Raw genomic sequence first — 20,633 nt, forward strand, 5'->3', positions numbered from 1 at the left:
GATCTTTGGTAATTTGAGTCCATTGGGGGTAGAAAAGTTGTAATCTTCCCCCTATAGGAGTGGTGTGTGTTCGTATGGTTTGTTGTAAGTCATTGTTTAGGGAAGGATGTGGAGCCTCTAGATGTAGATGGTTTTCCTCTTCCCCTATTATGGTTTCCTCTATATCATCCTCTAAAGTAACCTCTGGGGTATTGTGAGGTGGGTTTAGTCTGATTTGTGGAATGTTCTTGAAATGATGATCTAAATCCTCTTGTAAACCCTGCATGTCGAAAATTACCCCTATGTGTGCCGGCTTGTAAGGCTCCCATAGCTTTGGCAGTTTGATTATCCATATTTAGTTTTTCAAGTGTGGTACCCACTTGTGCAACAAATAAATGTTCTTTAACAAAAGGCATGTTTAAAACTGCCTGTTGTACCTCATGTTTAAACCCTGAACATTGGGCCAGGCTTGGAGCATTATGATGACACTTGTGTTAATACTGCGTGCTGCTGTATCAGCAGCGTCATGCGCACATTGAATGGAGTTATTGGAAATTGTTTGTCCCTCATTTACAATTTCTACCCCTCTGTTACGGTGTTCTTCTGGCAGGTTTTGTAAAGGTTCCTCCATAGCCTTCCAGTGAGCTCTGCATTATCTGGATAGTAAAGCTTGTGCATTAGCGATTTTCCAGTGATTGGCTGCTTGAGCTGCTGCTCCTTTTCCTGCTGCATCTAATTCTTTACTTTCTTTATCAGGAGGAGGTGTGTCTTCTGTGGACTGGCTATTAGACCTTTTGTGTGCAGTAGATGAAACAACAGAGTCTGGAGGGATTGGGATTTTTATATATAAAGGTTCAGCTCTGGGAGCAATAAGCAGGCTCTTTAACTATTTCTTCTGCGTGTCTGAGCATGCCTGGAAGCATTGGAAGGAAATTACTTTCCTTATGTGTTGCACCAAGGGTGCCAAATAAAACATCTTCCTCTATTGGATCAGTGTACATATGTACATTGTGGAATGCTGCTGCTCTAGATATAACCTGTTGGTATGATATGGAATTCTCAGGTGGTGAAGGTCTAAAGAACTGGGTCATTTGGCGTAATAGGATCCGGATCGTACTCATCCCATGGGTCTTGTTCATCTAACGTATCCCCTATATCTTGAGATCCATCAGTTGCTGAACTAGGTGGTGTGAACCCTGAATGAGGGGGGAGATGTTGGTGGAGTATGTTGTGGAGAAGTAGGTACAGGTGGAGATGTTTGAGTATGAAAATACGTTTATTTCTTTGGTAGTCTTCTTTGGAGGTGTAGAAGAATCAAGACTCTTGAAAAGGTAATTTCCTCTTTAAATGTGGCAGAGGTGATGTTACAATTTGAGGTCAGTGCTGCCTAGTATCTATAACTTCTAAAATAGGTTCCACCTGTGATGTAGGGGTTATAAACTGTCCAGAGTCACTGACAGTCTTTTGGGATGTTTTTGGTTCAGAAGGTTTTTGTGGATGGAACGTTTTCGGTGCCTAAACATTAGCTGACTGTCTCTTTTTCGGTGCCGAAGTGGTCGACAGTGAAGCACCATGTATTTTTTGTTTTGTAGGTGCCGAAAGAGGTACCGGAGGTCAATGCCGAAGATTTATCTTTGGCTTTTTGTGGTGCCGAGCTGGTATGCGAGGCATTGGAATAAGTTTCTTGGCTCTGACCATGGCTGGAAGGCAGTGGCGGACCGGTGACCTATTTTGTGGTTGTTTTGTCCAATGGGAAAGGGGACTTTTTACTTACAGTTTGTGCTAGTTGTCCGATTGCACATCAGAGTCCAAATCTTGAACTGAGAAGACCTCCTCCTGTTTTAAGTCTTGCGCGTGCTCGTCACCAAAGATGTCTTGTGTATCATCTGGATGTCGAGGTGCCATTTCTATTCGACATGCTCCTCGATCTCTAAGCGTCTTCTTCAATCGAAAAGAACGGCATGCTTCGCAAGTCTGGTCGTTGTGGTCTGGTGAACAGCTTACAAACTTGATGATGGCAGGTGTGTGGAAACTGAATGGCATAGAGGGCAAAACCGGAACGTATCACGTTCCATTAGGGCTGCATTCTTCAATACCACGCGGAAGAGGTAGGCCCGAGAGGGCCTCTCTGTTCCCAAAATGGTGGAGAAATTTGATTTTGAGTATGGAATAGGAACCAAAAGAAACAATACTGATGATGATAGAAAGACGTAAAGAATACAGTTTTAGACTGTTTGGAGCTGAAAACCCGAAGCGAGAGGAACACGCATCCGAACCCGATGGCAGAGAAAAACAATCTAACAAAAGGACTTGATGCCCACGTGCAGTATTATCGAGAGGAGGAGTCACTCGATCCTGTGTCTTGAAAACTTTCTTCCAACAAAAACAAGTTGTACTACTCCAAACACAACACTAGATGGCGATCTTATGCACAGCAAGTGTATCTACAGTTACACATGCCACCGAACACCCTATTTTGACATACTTTGTTACTTAATGTTGGTTGCAGCTTTATTCTTTAAACACCAAGATAACCGTCCCTGATTGTAAGTTGTGCTGTATGAAACATGTGACCTAAATCAGCCTCCCCAAAACTCTCATTGTCAGGTCAAAAACATTACAAAACCAGGCAATCAAGATGTGCCTTAACCTATGCATGAAGCACCACATAAAGATGTGAAAGGTCTTCAATGATTACCAGTCGCAGCTACATCAAGTTCATGTTCCTCTGCACTGTGCACAAACCCAACTGGGATAAAGGCCTAAAACAGAAGACTTGGCCCCATGCTACAGCGTAGCCAGATCAGCTGCAAATGTCATCAAACAATAGTTGTTCAAAATGATAAAGCATTGAGGCATATATCTAGGAATTAAAGGCCCAAGCCTGTGGAATACATTCAGCCCTTCTCGGAGATCAGAATGCAACAACCTCTGGATCAGAAAACTCTTTAACAAAACAATTATTCAGACTTTCTTTCTAGATAAGTGTTAATGGACACCCAGAGGTAATGCTCTCAGAATATCAGATGCAGGCTTAATGCTACCCAACTGTATGCCTTCTGACTCCTACATCATTCTTTCACTCATTTGAGTGGTTCTACTATCCTACCACCCATCAGGGCTCACCAGACTAAGACTTTAAGATGTCTGATATCATCCCACAACTCAATAAACTACTAACACAGCATGTCCAGTTGAGAACTTCAATCTCCCACATGACAAAACAGCTAAAATCGTAACGGAAACCACATTCAACCTACCAGAAGAATAAGTTACTTACCTTCAGTAACGCTTTTTCTGGTGGATACATTAACTACCTGTGGATTCCTCACCTAAAGAATTCTCCCCTCGCGCCAGCTTCGACGAAAATTTCTTCGAACTCTGCACGTCGACGTCACAATTGGCAGACTCCATGCGACGCCGTATGACGTCATCTAGGCAATAAGAAGCCCTCGTCGACGTGCAGACGTCAGTTATCACCATTTTTTACGTGCCTTAGAGGCGAACAGGTGAACATTGACTTTGAAGAGAACATCAAAAGAAGTGAAACACAACATTTATTACAACAAAAATAATGAGAAACTAACAGCAATACTGGTCCATATGAAACCCAATATGGCAGTCAAATTCAATCATGGGTACTTGAATTATCAAAACCAGAGAAAGAAATACATATATACATGCTATAACTATATACATAAAGCAGGCACATACATATATATACACAAGACAATGGCGCTCACCCACGGATTTCGTGGAACGACCAGTCAGGCAACGGGGAGGCGGGTGGGACCGTGAGGAATCCACAGGTAGTTAATGTATCCACCAGAAAAAGCGTTACTGAAGGTAAGTAACTTATTCTTCTGATGGATACACCTACCTGTGAATTCCTCACCTAAAGAATAGAGTCCCAAAGCAGTACTACCTCCGGAGGTGGGTGCCTGAATGGTCAAACCAAGAAATCCTGCAGCACCGAGCGAGCAAAATGGCCATCCCTCCTAACCTCAGAATCCAAACAATAATGTTTGACAAAAGTATGGAGGGATGCCCAAGTTGCTGCCTTGCAGATGTCAACCACAGGAACACCTCTAGCTAAAGCCGAAGAAGCAGCCTTAGCTCTGGTGGAATGAGCACGAAGCCCCACAGGTGGTTCTTTCTTAGCTAAGGAATAACAAAGCTTGATACAGAGAATGACCCACCTGGATAGCGTTCTCTTGTGAACTGCTCTGCCTTTCCTCTTCCCCATGTATCTAACGAAGAGCTGATCATCTTGCCTGAACTCCCTCGTCCTGTCGACAAAGAAGCTCAATGCTCTTCGTGGATCCAGTCGGTGGAGCCTCTCTTCCTCCTTGGATGGATGAGGCGGAGGGTAAAAGGAAGAGAGAGTAATAGACTGCCCCAAGTGAAAGGGTGTAACAACTTTCGGGAGGAAAGCCGCCTTGATCCCTAACACCACTTTGTCTCTAAAGAAGGAAAGGAATGGAGACTGTACACTAAGAGCCTGAAGCTCACTGACTCTTCTGGCCGATGTTATGGCCAACAGAAATACAGTCTTAAGAACCAGCAAACACAAAGAACACAAATGCATTGGTTCAAATGGCGATCCCATTAGGAATGTTAATACCAAGTTAAGGTCCCACTGTGGCATAACAAATGGTGTGGGCGGAAACTTATTAGTGAGCCCCTTAACGAACCTCAAAACAAGCGGAGATTTAAACAAGGAAGGTTGATCTGGGAGGCACAGAAAAGCAGACAGTGCTGATAAATAGCCCTTAAGTGTGGCAACTGAACAACCCTTCTGTGCCAAGGAAAGAGCAAATAATAATATATCTGACAAGTGAGCCTTTAAGGGATCAATTTGGTTCTCTCCACACCAACGTACAAATTTAGCCCACCGACTTGCATAGATCGATTTGGTGGAGTGTCGCCTGGCCGATAAAATAACATCCACCACTTCTGGTGGGAGAGAAAAAGCACTCAGATTGCCCTGTTCAATCTCCAGGCATGAAGGTGCAGACTCTGGAGGTGGGGGTGTAGAATCTGCCCCTGCGACTGCGAGAGGAGGTCCACCCTGCAAGGGAGACGGAGCGGAGGGCACAGAGAGTTGGAGGAGGTCTGTGTACCACACCCGTCTTGGCCAATCTGGGGCTATCAAGATGATCTGGGGCTATCAAGAGGACCTGGGCCCGGTCTTGGCGGATATTCCTCAGAACTCGAGGAATCAGGGGTATGGGAGGAAACGCGTAAAGCAACTGACCCTTCCAGGACATCTGAAACGCGTCCCCCAAAGCTCCTTGCACCGGATACTGGAGGCTGCAAAATAACGGGCACTGCGAGTAGCAAACAGATCTATCTGCGGACACCCCCACATCTGGAAGATGTAAAGAACCAGATCCGGATGAAGACGCCACTTGTGGTCGGCCGAGCTACGTCGACTGAGAACATCCGCATGTACATTCAGAACTCCGGCCAAATGATTTGCTATCAAGCAAATCTTGTGGTCCTGAAGCCAGGACCAGAGTCGAAGAGCTTCTCTGCAAAGACGGTACGACCCCACTCCTCCCTGCTTGTTTATATACCACATTGCGGTAGTGTTGTCCGTCAGGACCTGGACTGACTGACTGCGAATGGAAGGGAGAAAGGCCTTGAGAGCCAGACATACTGCCCGCAATTCCAACAGATTGATGTGAAACCTCTGTTCCACTGGAGACGAAAGGCCTTTGACCCCCAGGTCCCCCAGATGAGCTCCCCACCCTAGAGTGGAAGCATCTGTTACAACTGTGGCCACCGGCAGAGGCAGCGAGAACGGCCTTCCTTGCAACAGGTTGCCGATCACAGCCCACAACTGTAGATCCACCACAGTGTCTCTGGAGATTGTGATTGAATCCTCAAGATCCCCTTTGTGCTGAAACCACTGCCTGCGGACGCACCACTGAGGAGCCCTCATGTGCCAGCGTGCATGAGTGACCAGCAGTATGCAAGAAGCAAACAGACCGAGCAGACGAAGGACCTTGACGACTGGAACTACCGTTCCATTTCCAAATATCGGAATCAACGCCTGAATGTCCTGAACCCGCTGGGGCGGAGGAAAGGCCCGATTCAATGTTGTGCCCAGTACTGCCCCTATGAACAGGAGGCGTTGAGAGGGCTCCAGGTGAGATTTGGGCACATTGATTGAAAAACCCAGGTCGAACAACAACTGAGTTGTCGACTGCAGGTGACGCCGCACGAGCTCTGGAGTCTTGGCTTTGATCAACCAATCGTCCAGATAGGGAAACACCGATATCCCTCTTCTTATGAGCTCTGCCGCTACCACCGCCATCACCTTTGTGAAGACTCGAGGTGCTGAAGTAAGACCAAACGGGAGGACCGCAAACTGATAATGCTGCGACCCCACCACAAACCGGAGATAATTCCTGTGCGATTTGAGGATCGGAATATAGAAGTACGCATCCTGCAAATCGACAGACACCATCCAATCTCCTTCGTTCAATGCTAAAAGAACCTGCGAAAGGGTCAGCATTTTGAACTTTTCCTGCCTGAGGAACCAATTCAAAATCCTCAAGTCCAGAATTGGTTTCAAAGACCATCCTTTCTGGGGATCAGGAAGTATCTTGAATAACAGACCTGACCACTCTCCTGCTCGGGAACCAACTCTACTGCGCCTTTTGACAATAGGGATAACACCTCCTGTTGCAGTAACAGAAGATGGTCTTCCGAACAGAAGGATGGGCGGGGAAGGGAGGAGGGAACTCCCGACTGGGAAGAGCGTACCCCTTCTTCACAATGTTGATGACCCAAGAGTCTGATGTTATAAACTCCCACATTGGAAGACACTGGGCAAGTCTCCGCCCTACCGGAGACAAGTGAACAGGGAGTGGTGGAGGACTAAAGCTGCTTTCCCTGTTGCACCCCTCCCGAGGAAGAGGAAGAGGCAGAGTGCTGCTGGGTGGCTCCCCTCGTACATACTCTGCCCCTGCCCCTGAAGGATCTGTAAGGCAGGGAAGCTTGCAGATTGTTGTGGTGCCTGGAACCTGCCACGAAAGGAGGAGCCACGTCCAAAACCCTTAAACTTCCTATATGATCTAAAGGTAGAGGAAGTGGCTGCCTGAAGTCCTATCGACCTCGCTGTGGCTCTGCTCTCTTTGAAACGTTCAAGAGCAGAATCTGCCTTTGTCCCAAAGAGTTTTTCCCCATCAAAAGGCAGATCCAGAAGAGTTGCTTGTACATCCGAAGAGAAGCCTGATGAGCGCAGCTAAGCCTGACGCCTCGACACTATGGATGTACCCATAGCCCTTGCCACGGAGTCCGAGGTGTCCAACCCAGACTGAATCACCTGGGTCGCCACCGCCTGAGCGTCCGTTAGCAAATGCAACACCTCTTGTGGCAAGTTAGGATGACCTTTCGCTTCCTCCATGAGGACATGAATATAACGTCCCAAAATGCAGGTTGCATTGGTCGACTTCAAGGCCATACTGCATGACGAAAAGGCCTTCTTTGCTGCGTGGTCCATTTTCTTAGATTCCCTGTCCGCAGGGGTCCCGGGGAACGAACCAGGGGATGACCGGGAGGAGCACGATGCCTGAACCACCAAACTCTCCGGAGTTGGATGTTTGGAGAGGAAGTCTGGGTCACCTGGAGCCGCACGATAGCGCCTTGCTATCGCCCTGTTGACAGCTGTAGAAGTCACAGGCTTTCTCCAAATGTCCTTGATGGGGTCTAGGAGAGCCTCATTGAAGGGCAAGAGAGGCTCCGCCACCACTGAAGCCGGATGCAGCACTTCAGTCAAAAGGTTCCTTTTCACCTCAGCAGCCGGAAGAGGAAGATCTAAAAAGTCTGCAGCCTTCCTTATTACTGCATGAAAAGATGCAGCCTCTTCGGTATACTCCCCAGGGGAAGCCAAATCCCATTCAGGAGAAGTGTCAATACCACTTGCAGTGTCCAGGCCCTGAAAATCACCTGAAGGCTCCAAGATTTCACCTTCCTCCAGATGTTGTCTGCTGTATTCCTCCTCCTCCAGGAGGCGTAAAGCTAGTCTTCTGGACCGGAGCCTGGATTAGAGTCCCAGCGTCGATAAGGCATCGGCAGACGCCGAAGATCTTCGCCGGCGCCGCCGGGCCCTCCACCTTGACTATGGACTGGATCCGTGGAGAATCCACTGGCGCCAGAGTAGCAGACGTTGTAGACGTCACAGGTCTCCTAGGCGACGCCAAAGGCATCAGCGGCTCCAGAAGGCAAAAATGGCATGAAGGGTGTCAGCTTGTAAGGAGCCGGAGCACCCAAATTAAAAGCCAAAGGGCCTGACGGACCCGCATGCCCTCCACCAGGCGCCATGGTGGAAAAGATATTAAACATAGCATTCAAAAATGCAGCAGGATCCGTACCCGGCACCGGGAAAGCTGGATATGCCTGCGGAGTCAGCGCCGGCATAGAAGCCGATGATGGCATCTCCTGCACCGGAGAAGCCACCATTTCTTGAAGAGGCTCGACTTCAAACACCAACAAAGGTGAAGTCGGAGAAGCCGGAGTAGTAGGCGGCAGAGGAGTGATGGTTGGGCTAATCTCCCACGTCGGACGGCGCCGAGCTGATGGAGATCTGGATCTGGACCGACCTCTACTTGATTGGCGCCGAGAGTCGTGACGACGCCGAGAGTCTCCATGACGACGAGTCTTCGAAGATTTCGAAGAAGACTCTCTACGATGCGCTGGCAGGACCCGCATGACTCGACCTCATGGTCGGAGCTAAGGCACCATAAACAATTTTCATGGGGGAGGTCAGTGACCGACATCCGACCCCCACACTGGTTACAAGGTTTAAAACCAGATTTTCTTGGCTGCGACATAGTAACTACAGATGTGCAACTGTAGCTCCCTGTTAGCCTCGAAGAAAAACCGTTATTCAAAGGCACGGAAAAAAGCAAACTGACGTCTGCACGTCGACGAGGGCTTCTTATTGCCTAGATGACGTCATACGGCGTTGCGTGGAGTTGGGCAATTGTGAAGTCGACGTGCAGAGCTAGAAGAAAGTTCCGTAGAAGGTGGCGCGAGGGGAGAATTCTTTAGGTGAGGAATCCACAGGTAGGTGTATCCATCAGAAATGGCTGACATTCAACAAAATGCCACTTTACCAACCCACAAAAAAAGACAACAATCTGGACTTCATCTTTGCTAACTCCTAAAGTCCCAAAACCACCAACTACTCCGGAAGAAACCTAACATGGACCCAGATCTCCCAGCAAACTACCAAATGAACCCACACCTACCTCCGAAATGCAAGAAGATCTAAAATGCAGTCACCACTTAACTGCATGAGAAACCAAGAATATCACTCTTTCAGGACTACTAATGTTGACTCTGTCCAGAATGCAACACTGTAACAGCCACCATCCAAGAAGACTCAGATGCACTTCAAATTAGATATAGGCAACCTGTGCCTCTGTATTCTGCTAGGTGTCACGGCACCATCTGAAACAGTGAAGTATTAAGCTCTACTCAATATCTACTGCTCAAGTGTATTCCAGCCCCATCCACCAGTACTATATATTGGACAACATCAGTATGACCTGCAAATTAATCTTCACCATCTACCTAGATCTTGAAAGTCTTGCTCACTAGCAAGATTCTTTAAGGATGTGGAAGATGCCCAACTCTACCAACAAGTTACATCTGTAAAAGGAATTAGGGCAAAAAGATAGCAGTTTGTGTTAAGCATATGAAAATACTTAAAGAATGATCTCCTGTCAGGTAAAGTAGTTAATGTTCAACTGCATTAAACCTGTGAATTGCACATGCGTACAACCTTACCTTCACAAATCAATAAAGACACACACCTCCTAGGGACATTTGCTCATGCTCTGTAAAGTAAAAGCTTTTTTTCTGAGCAACAAAATTCTTAACAGCCGTAAAAGGCTGACCCTTTCCCAGCTCTGACAAGGAAAAACCCTGCCCATGGGCATCACGGAATCACACCTGATCAACCTAAAGAGCTCTACTCGCATCACTGTCTGAGCAAATTTTTCAAGAGGTTTGGCAGTATAGCTCCCCCTCAAAGAATTTCACAGGCTTTATTCACAAACTCACATCACCTTAAGAGTGAGTAGCAAAGCACACAAAGCAGTAAACTACAGCACTCTATCACACCAAGATCAAAGTCTTTGGTGTGCTATGTGCCATTCGTATCAAAAATCTTGTCAGGCTAGGCAATGCAGGAAGGAGAAGAAATGAAAATGTCACTTACCCAGTGTACATCTGTTCGTGGCATCAGTCGCAGTAGATTCGCATGTTCTGCAATAGCTCGCCATCTGGTGTTGGGCCGGAGTGTTACAAGTTGTTTTTCTTCGAAGAAGTCTTTCGAGTCACGGGACCGAGTGACTCCTCCTTTTGTCTCCATTGCGCATGGGCGTCGACTCCATCTTCGATTGTTTTTCCCCGCAGAGGGTGAGGTAGGAGTTGAATTGTAGTAATAGTGCCCATGCAATGGAGTGACTAAGTATGCACCTATTTAAGGTTGAGATGATACATATATAGATAATTGAAGGTAACTTCCAAACTGCTACAGGCTCCCGGGGAGGCGGGTGGGCACATGCGAATCTACTGCGACTGATGCCACGAACAGATGTACACTGGGTAAGTGACATTTTCAGTTCGATGGCATCGGTCGATGTAGATACGCATGTTCTGCAATAGACTAGTAAGCAGTTATTTCCCCAAAAGCGGTGGATCAGCCTGTAGGAGTGGAAGTAGTCTGAAATAATGTCCTTAATACAGCTTGACCTACTGTGGCTTGTTGTGCGGATAACACGTCTACACAGTAGTGCTTGGTGAATGTGTGAGGCGTAGACCATGTGGCTGCCTTACATATTTCTTGCATTGGGATGTTTCCTAGAAAGGCCATGGTAGCACCTTTCTTTCTGGTTGAGTGTGCCCTTGGTGTAATGGGCAGCTGTCGTTTAGCTTTAAGGTAGCAGATTTGGATGCATTTAACTATCCATCTGGCTATACCTTGTTTTGAAATTGGGTTTCCTGCATGAGGTTTTTGAAATGCAATAAAGAGTTGTTTAGTCTTTCTGATGTTCTTTGTTCTGTCAATGTAATACATTAATGCTCTTTTGACATCTAATGTATGTAGTGCCCTTTCAGCTACGGTATCTGGCTGTGGAAAGAACACTGGAAGTTCCACTGTTTGATTTAGATGGAACGGTGAAATAACCTTTGGCAAAAATTTAGGATTGGTCCTTAGGACGACTTTATTTTTGTGTAGTTGTATAAAAGGTTCCTGTATAGTAAACGCCTGAATCTCGCTTACTCTTCTCAGGGAAGTAATGGCGATGAGAAATGCCACCTTCCAGGTTAGGAACTGTATGTCGCAGGAGTGCATGGGTTCAAAAGGTGGACCCATAAGTCTAGTTAGGACAACATTTAGGTTCCATGAAGGAACAGGTAGTGTTCTTGGTGGTATAATTCTCCTAAGGCCCTCCATGAATGCTTTAATGACTGGTATTTTATATAGGGAAGTTGAATAGGTAGTCTGCAGGTATGCAGATATTGCTGCAAGGTGAATCTTAATGGAAGAGAAAGCTAGGTTAGATTTTTGTAAGTGAAGCAAGTAACCCACTACATGTTCTGGAGTTGTGTGTAATGGTTGTATTTGATTAATATGGCAGTAGCAAACAAACCTCTTCCATTTACTTGCATAGCAGTGCCTGGTGGATGGCCTTCTTGCTTGTTTTATGACTTCCATACATTCTTGGGTAAGTTGTAAGTGCCCGAATTCTAGGATTTCAGGAGCCAGATTGCTAGATTCAGCGATGCTGGATCTGGGTGTCTGATCTTTTGGTTGTGCTGTGTCAACAGATCTGGCCTGTTGGGCAATTTGATGCAGGGTACCACTGATAGGTCTAGCAGCGTTGTGTACCAGGGTTGCCTTGCCCAAGTTGGTGCTATCAATATGAGTTTGAGTTTGCTTTGACTGAGTTTGTTTACCAGGTAAGGAAGGAGAGGGAGAGGAGGAAAAGCGTACGCAAATATCCCTGACCAGTTCATCCATAGGGCATTGCCTTGGGATTGTTTGTGTGGGTATCTGGATGCGAAGTTTTGGCATTTTGCGTTCTCCCTTGTCGCAAACAAGTCTATCTGAGGTGTTCCCCAGAGTTTGAAATAAGTGTTCAGTATTTGGGGGTGAATTTCCCATTCGTGGACCTGTTGGTGATCTCGAGAGAGATTGTCTGCGAGTTGATTTTGTATCCCTGGTATAAACTGTGCAATTAGGCGAATTTGGTTGTGAATTGCCCAATGCCAAATTTTTTGTGCTAGCAGGCTTAACTGCGTGGAGTGCGTCCCTCCCTGCTTGTTTAGATAATACATTGTTGTCATGTTGTCTGTTTTGACGAGAATGTATTTGTGAACTATTATTGGTTGGAAAGCTTTTAGTGCTTGAAAAACTGCTAGAAGTTCTAGGTGATTGATATGCAGTTTTGTTTGATGTACGTTCCATTGTCCTTGTATGCTGTGTTGATTGAGGTGTGCTCCCCACCCTGTCATGGAAGCATCTGTTGTTATTACGTATTGTGGCACTGGGTCTTGGAAAGGCCGCCCCTTGTTTAAATTTATGTTGTTCCACCACAGAAGCGAGAGGTAAGTTTGGCGGTCTATTAACACCAGATCTAGGAGGTGACCCTGTGCTTGAGACCACTGTGATGCTAGGCATTGTTGTAAGGGCCTCATGTGCAGTCTTGCGTTTGGGACAATGGCTATGCATGATGACATCATGCCTAGGAGTTGTAATACCATCTTTGCCTGTATCTTTTGTGTTGGATACATGCGTTGTATGATGGTGTTGAAATTTTGAATTCTTTGTGGACTTGGAGTGGCTACTCCTTTTGATGTGTCTATTATGGCTCCCAGGTATTGTTGTACCTTGCGTGGCAGAATTTTGGATTTTGTGAAATTGACGGTGAACCCTAGTTTGAAGAGGGTTTGTATGATATGATTTGTGTGATTTGAGCACTCTATTAACGAATGGGCCTTGATTAGCCAGTCGTCTAGATATGGGAACACATGTATTTGCTGCCTTCTTATGTGTGCTGCGACTACTGCTAGACATTTGGTAAAGACTCTTGGTGCGGTTGTTAATCCGAAAGGCAGTACCTTGAATTGGTAATGTATTCCTTTGAATACAAACCTTAGGTATTTCCTGTGCGATGGGTGTATTGGTATATGGAAATAAGCATCCTTGAGGTCTAAAGTTGCCATGTAGTCGTGCAGTTTTAGCAATGGCAATACTTCTTGTAGTGTGACCATGTGGAAGTGGTCTGATTTGATGAAAGTGTTCACTACTCTGAGGTCTAGGATTGGTCTCAGCGTTTTGTCCTTCTTTGGTATCAGAAAGTACAGTGAGTAAACTCCTGTGTTTATTTGTGTGTTTGGCACTAATTCGATTGCATTCTTTTGCAATAGTGCCTGCACTTCTATCTCCAGGAGATTGGAATGGTGTGTTGTTAAATTTTGTGCTTTTGGTGGTATGTTTGGAGGGAATTGTAGAAATTCTATGCAATAACCATGTTGGATAATTGCTAGAACCCAAGTGTCTGTAGTGATTTCCTCCCATGCTTTGTAATAATGACCTATTCTTCCCCCCACTGGTGTTGTGTGGAGGGGGTGAGTGACATGTGAGTCATTGTTTTGTAGTAGGGGTTTTGGGGCTTTGAAATCTCCCTCTATTTCTAGGGAATTGCCCTCCTCTATATTGTCCCCGAAAACCTCCTCTATACTGTCCCTGGTAAGTGGACGGTGTTGCTTGTGAGGTGCTGGCTTGTGTGCTTTGACCCCGAAACCCCCCACGAAAGGGCGTTTTACGGAATGTGCTGTAATTCCCTCTGCTCTGCGGGGAGTAGAGTGCGCCCATGGCTTTGGCAGTGTCCGTATCTTTTTTGAGTTTCTCAATAGCTGTGTCCACTTCTGGACCGAACAGTTCTTTTTCATTAAAAGGCATATTGAGAACTGCTTGTTGAATCTCTGGTTTAAATCCAGACGTTCGGAGCCATGCATGCCTTCTGATAGTTACAGATGTATTAATTGTCCGTGCAGCTGTATCTGCAGCGTCCATGGAGGAACGTATCTGGTTGTTGGAGATGGTCTGTCACTCCTCAACCACTTGTTTTGCCCTATTTTGGAAGTCTTTGGGCAGATGTTCAATGAGATGTTGCATCTCGTCCCAGTGGGCTCTGTCATAGCGTGCAAGTAGTGCCTGGGAGTTCGCGATGCGCCACTGGTTTGCAGCTTGTGCTGCGACTCTCTTACCAGCTGCATCGAACTTGCGGCTTTCTTTATCTGGGGGTGGTGCATCTCCAGATGTGTGAGAGTTGGCCCTTTTCCTGGCTGCTCCTACAACAACAGAGTCTGGTGGCAGCTGTGTTGTGATGAAAACCGGGTCCGTAGGAGGCGGCTTATACTTTTTTTCCACCCTTGGTGTGATTGCCCTACTTTTGACCGGGTCCTTAAATATGTCCTTTGCGTGCCGGAGCATACCAGGGAGCATAGGCAGGCTTTGGTAGGAGCTGTGGGTGGAGGAGAGTGTGTTGAACAAGAAATCATCCTCGACCTGTTCTGAGTGGAGGCTTACGTTGTGAAATTGTGCTGCTCTAGCTACCACCTGAGAGTACGCGGTGCTGTCTTCTGGTGGAGATGGTTTTGTAGGGTATGCCTCCGGGCTGTTATCTGACACTGGGGCGTCGTATAGGTCCCATGCGTCCTGATCTTGGTCACCCTGGCTCATGGTGGTGTGAGCTGGGGAGTGTGATGGCGTTTGTGCTGGTGAAACGTTAATCACGGGCGGAGGAGAGGGTGGTGGTGTAACCCTTTTCACCACTTTTGGTTGTGGTGCTTGTTCCGTCTGGAACTCCAACCTTCTCTTTCTCCTAATGGGGGGAAGGGTGCTTATTTTTCCTGTCCCCTGCTGAATGAAGATACGCTTTTGCGTATGGTCCACATCAGTTGCTTGTAGCTCTTCCTCAAACCTATGCTTTTGCATTTGGGAGGTTAGCGAGTGCTCTTCTGTATAAGAGCCTGAAGCTGGGTCGCTTGCAGTTTGTTTCGGCATCGAAACTTTGTCTGCGTGTTTTTTCGGCTCCGAGGTGACTTTTTTCTTTTTCGGGGCCGAAACCTCTCGGCGTCGATCTGTTTCGGTGCCGCTGTCTCGGCGTCGAGCCGTGTCCACACCGGCATCTCGGTGTCGAGGCTTGTCTCCAGCACTTTCTCGGTCCCGAGAAGGCTGCGTGCCGGTGTCTCGACCGGAGTCGGACGATCTCGGCACTGTTTGGGCCTTTTTCGGTGCCGACGGTCGGTCACCGAATTTATGGGTCGAGCCATGGCCTGGTGGCAGTGGCGTCCCCTGGGCCTTGTAAATGTTTCTTTGTGTGGTTTTCGACGTCTTACTCACGGTTTGTGTATCGTCGAATCCTTCGGAGTCTGAGTCTTGGATCGAGAAGGTACCTTCCTCTTCTTGTTCCTCGAACTCCCGTTGGGCTGTCGGTGCGGACGCCATTTGAAGTCTTCTGGCTCGACGGTCTCGGAGTGTTTTTCGGGACCGGAACGCACGACAGGCCTCGCAGGTGTCTTCGCTGTGCTCAGGTGACAGGCACAGGTTGCAGACCAAGTGTTGGTCTGTGTAGGGGTATTTATTGTGGCATTTGGGGCAGAAACGGAACGGGGTCCGTTCCATCGGCGTTCCTCAGCACGCGGTCGGGCCGACCAGGCCCCGACGGAGGATCGAAAAACTACCCCGAAGGGCACCGGAGCTCTTCGATCTTGGATGCAGTGTTGAATCTAAGTACGCCGATCCCGAACGCAACAATACCGACGAAAATCTTCCGAAATTAACTATTTTTTCCGTTCCGAAACTCGGAGCGACAGGAACACGTCCGAACCCGATGGCGGAAAAAAAACAATCGAAGATGGAGTCGACGCCCATGCGCAATGGAGACAAAAGGAGGAGTCACTCGGTCCCGTGACTCGAAAGACTTCTTCGAAGAAAAACAACTTGTAACACTCCGGCCCAACACCAGATGGCGAGCTATTGCAGAACATGCGTATCTACAGCGACAGATGCCATCGAACAGATGTTTATCATTCAACTGCTATGCTCTTAATATCTGGAACTACCTCCTTCCTTGATTCAGGAAGATTCCTCGCTACTACTTTTTTAAATGAACTCTTCAAAAGCAACACATCTTCCGCATACAACCTGCTGGATCACAGAATCCTACTTGTAATACGGTTGCCGTTCCAGCCCCCCACTCCACTTTCCTGCCAGATTTCCTTGTACTACCCCCCCCCCCCAACCTATGTACTCCTTCCCTCTACCATAGCTTTGTATAGTGCTCTTGCTTATAAAAACCTTAACACTTCATAAACCCCATACATAAATACTTGCACTTAAGTAGCACTGTAAATAGTAGGCATTCGTATCAGGCAACTCAGTGATAGTGGGTACTCACGTTTTCAACCCTATAAGTATGATAACTGGCTTAAAATGGATTTGAACCCTGCATGTTCAAGTTACCCTCTGAATTTTGCTGTGGGCATACCAGCTTATAAAATGGCCCATTGGCTGAGATGGCCTGTCTGGGAGTTTGTACCAGTGATGCAGGTCTCCATTCCCATACAGGCACAAAATGCCTAATGCACGTAATGTCTTTGCTCCATTGAACTTTGTGGAATCTGCAGGATGCAGATTGGAGTCCTAGTAAGACAACTTAGTCAGTTTGTGCAATATTTCCAGAGATCCAGTAGTCGCCTGCAGGTCACAAGATCAGACAAAAAAAATATCACATGGACTTAAGTACTTTGACCCTGCAGCAGTGATGTAAGCTTCCACAAGGGATGATAGGGTAGGGTGCATAACCCTACCATTGCAAGTGGGGCCATTTGTTCGCCATGGTGCTATGAGTACAGGGCCTCTGCTGGGTATCTGTTACTTAGCCCGTTACATTGATGTGGTGTGTATGCTGCACCTAAGGTCTCAAACTTTGCCCCCTAGGAGAGCAGTGGCTATGCCACTACAGCTCCTTTGTGGATCCCCTAACGCAGGGTCCCTGTGCCTGCGGCTGGCTTGGGAGATGCATAGCAGCCACAATACACTGAGTAAAGTTGGGTTATAGGGATAGAAAATGAAGTGGCTGAACAAACAAATAGGAGAAGTAGGTACGTGGGTGTAGAGATGTGAGGAATGGAGCAAGTAAGGAGCGCAGGACAGAAGGAAGGCAGATGGCAACTATCAAAGTTAACAGTCAGAATAATGGCAACAGCACAAGGACTGAAATGGAAATCCCAAGCCAGCTGCCTGCACTATTGGCCTGGATGCAGAAAGTATGGTATGTGAAACAAGTTACTGCAGTACCAATGATGGCATATGAACACTGCACATGGCAACAGCGCTCCCTTGTGAATACCAGATCAGTTATTTAGCTTACTGTTTTTTCACTGCGAGAATGGAAGACGGAAGAAAGAGCCTGAGTACAAGGAGTGGAGTCGGTGCGAGTGGGGGGCGGGGATGTAAGCGAGAGGAGCTGCTGTCAGAGGAAATAACATCAAGGCATAAAACTCTGACCTCTCTAAAAAAATATTAGTCTAAAAAACACATTTAAGAGAGACTATAACGTACATTTGCTGATCAATGCTCATTCAAAGACTGTTCGTGGGGAGGAAATAAAATCTATATAAGTGATTTAAGGGAAATGCACGTCAGTGAACAATAAAATAAAATTTTGCACCAACAAAACTCTAGGGTCTCCAATAGTAAAGAAGAGTAACGACAGAGGCCAACTGACTGCTATTCTAGCACATGTGCTAGCAGAAACTGCAGGACAAGGAGTGCTTTACATTTATATTAACATTTGGATTTAAGAACATTAGTTGAAACCAAAATTAGTAACGGGACCAAAATAACGGGATGGAACTTCAGCTAGTTTACAGAACTTAATGCATTTGATTCCGCCCCTTATCCCATGTGTTTTTAGCTAATAAGAAAACAGTTAATTTGAAATTAGATATCTGATAAAAATGTTTGCTAGTATAACACATAACTCTCAGACTACAAGGAACATTTAGTTAAATTACAAAATAGCAGAGATGTTAAACATAAAATATGTAATGAAAGTTTACCTGATTTCTTTGCACTAAATGCTCAATGTCTCGCTTTACCACGTGAAGGTGTTCTTTGATGTCAGAAAAGTGCTGAGCAGTCTCATAGCCTCCACCTGCAGATCCTAAGTGTTGAATTCCTCCAGCAGTCCTTAAGGTATCACTTATAGCACTTCTGAAATATCAAACCAAGAAGTATTTGAATGAAAATAAGCATCAACTGAATCACTCTGCACAGAGTAAAAACACGCATTATCACGCTACTGTGAATTCTCATCAGCACTAATGCAGTCAAAAGGTTTTAACTTGGTATGGACAGCATGCCGACATTGAGACACAACATTCAGGTATGCAGATGCAGGTACTCTGAGAGTTGCTGGAAGCCAAATATACAGACCCCAGACATTAAACAGCCTCAATGTCACCAGGCAGTAATGAGCCTCAATGGCCCCAGGCAGTAACAAACCTCAATTCAACAACAGTATTGAAAAGAAATATCCTCTGGCAGTACATACAGCAATGCACACCGGTGGTAATGACATTAGGTCTCAGACTCTAACCAGCCTGAATGGCCCCATGCAGCAGTAAACCTCAACGGTCCAAGGCAGTAATAAACATCAATGTCCACAGACAATAGCAAACCTCAATGGCCCCATCAGTAATGGTCATCAATGTCTAATAGATGGCTGAATGTTAGGGTGATTGGGAAAATTGACAAATTGGTGTGCAAGTGAGTGGACCGATGAGTGGAGAGTTAGACTGTACAGATGTATCAAAGGGTGGCTGGAGCAGTAGTCACTCCCTTTTCAAGCTGCAAAACACGTTTTTGTAGCCCGATTTTGAATCCTGGTAGGGTCACAGGGTGCCATGGATAGATGGATGAGCAGGTACATAAGGGAGTACTTCTTCATTACACCAGCCCCAATCCAGAGTGTGCTTTGCACCATGACTCATTACCCTTTAGTACATGTTCACATTCAAAGCATAAATCAGCATGTTAAAATGTTCATCATCATGAATATTTATTCGATAGCACATGCAGATCCACACTTCTCAAAAATAGCTTTAAGAAAATAATAATCAACCCTCAAATGCACCTTCTAACAGAATACTCCAGCATCTAGAATGCCCCTTCCCACATAGATCAAGATTAATCCTTCACTTCAAATTGTCAAATCTAGACCAAAGTATTTACTAAACCACCTCTAACACTACTCCCTTGGATGATCCCTTGGAACATATGTGCTAGTTCCCCCCCTACGAGGCTTTGTATGCTGGCTAACTCATTTTACTTGTACCACTATTAAACACAATATGTCCCTGAAAAGGTTTTGTTTGAGTATCCTTGTCAGCCTCCTGTACTCTATATGGAAAATGTCACTTACCCAGTGTACAGCTGTTCGTGGCATGAGACGCTGCAGATTCACATGCTTTGCACATCCCGCCATCTAGTGTTGGGCTCGGAGTGTTACAAGTTGTTTTTCTTCGAAGAAGTCTTTTCGAGTCACGAGATCGAGGGACTCCTCCCCTTTCGGCTCCATTGCGCATGGGCGTTGACTCCATCTTAGATTGTTTTCCCCGCAGAGGGTGAGGTAGGAGTTGTGTATTATAGTAATAGTGCCCAGGCAATGGAGTAAATATGTATGTACATAATGTAGTTTAAAGTGATATATTTACAAATGCTCATGATCAACTTCGAAACGGCTACAGGCTCCCGGGGAGGCGGGTGGGCGCATGTAAATCTGCAGCGTCTCATGCCACGAACAGATGTACACTGGGTAAGTGACATTTTCAGTTCGATGGCATGTGTAGCTGCAGATACACATGCTTTGCATAGACTAGTAAGCAGTTATCTCCCCAAAAGCGGTGGTTCAGCCTGTAGGAGTTGAAGTTGTTTGAAACACAGTTCGTAGTACTGCTTGTCCTACTGTAGCTTGTTGTGCTGTTAACACATCCACACAATAGTGCTTGGTAAACGTATGAGGCGTAGACCATGTGGCTGCCTTTCATATCTCAGTCATTGGAATGTTTCCTAGAAAGGCCATAGTAGCACCCTTCTTACTAGTCGAGTGTGCCTTTGGTGTAATAGGCAGTTGTTTCTTTGCTTTGAGATAACAGGTTTGAATACATTTAACTATCCATCTAGCAATGCCTTCTTTGGAAACTGGATTTCCCGAATGAGGTTTTTTTGAAAGCAACAAATAATTGTTTTGTTTTCCGAATTTGTTTGGTTCTGTCAATGTAGTACATTAACGCTCTTTTGATGTCCAATGTATGTAGTGCTCTCTCAGCTACAGAATCTGGTTGTGGGAAGAACACTGGTAGTTCTACTGTTTGATTCAAGTGAACGGTGATATAACTTTTGGTAAAAATTTAGGATTTGTCCGAAGAACTACTTTATGCTTGTGTATTTGAATAAATGGTTCTTGTATGGTAAATGCTTGGATTTCACTTACTCTTCTTAGAGATGTGATGGCAATTAGAAATGAAACTTTCCATGTTAAATATTGCATTTC

General features: G+C 46.0%; 1 protein-coding gene across 1 annotated transcript in view; it reads right to left on the reverse strand.

Moving 5' to 3' along the window:
* Positions 1–20,633, reverse strand: part of LMAN1 (lectin, mannose binding 1) — a 225,099-nt gene that overhangs the window by 76,483 nt on the left and 127,983 nt on the right. The window contains exon 11 of the mRNA XM_069220369.1: positions 18,139–18,292. Within this exon, the coding sequence (XP_069076470.1) occupies positions 18,139–18,292 (154 nt within the window). The remainder of the gene's footprint in view (positions 1–18,138; positions 18,293–20,633) is intronic.

Source organism: Pleurodeles waltl, chromosome 1_1 (assembly GCF_031143425.1).
Source record: "Pleurodeles waltl isolate 20211129_DDA chromosome 1_1, aPleWal1.hap1.20221129, whole genome shotgun sequence".
Lineage (NCBI taxonomy): Eukaryota > Metazoa > Chordata > Amphibia > Caudata > Salamandridae > Pleurodeles > Pleurodeles waltl.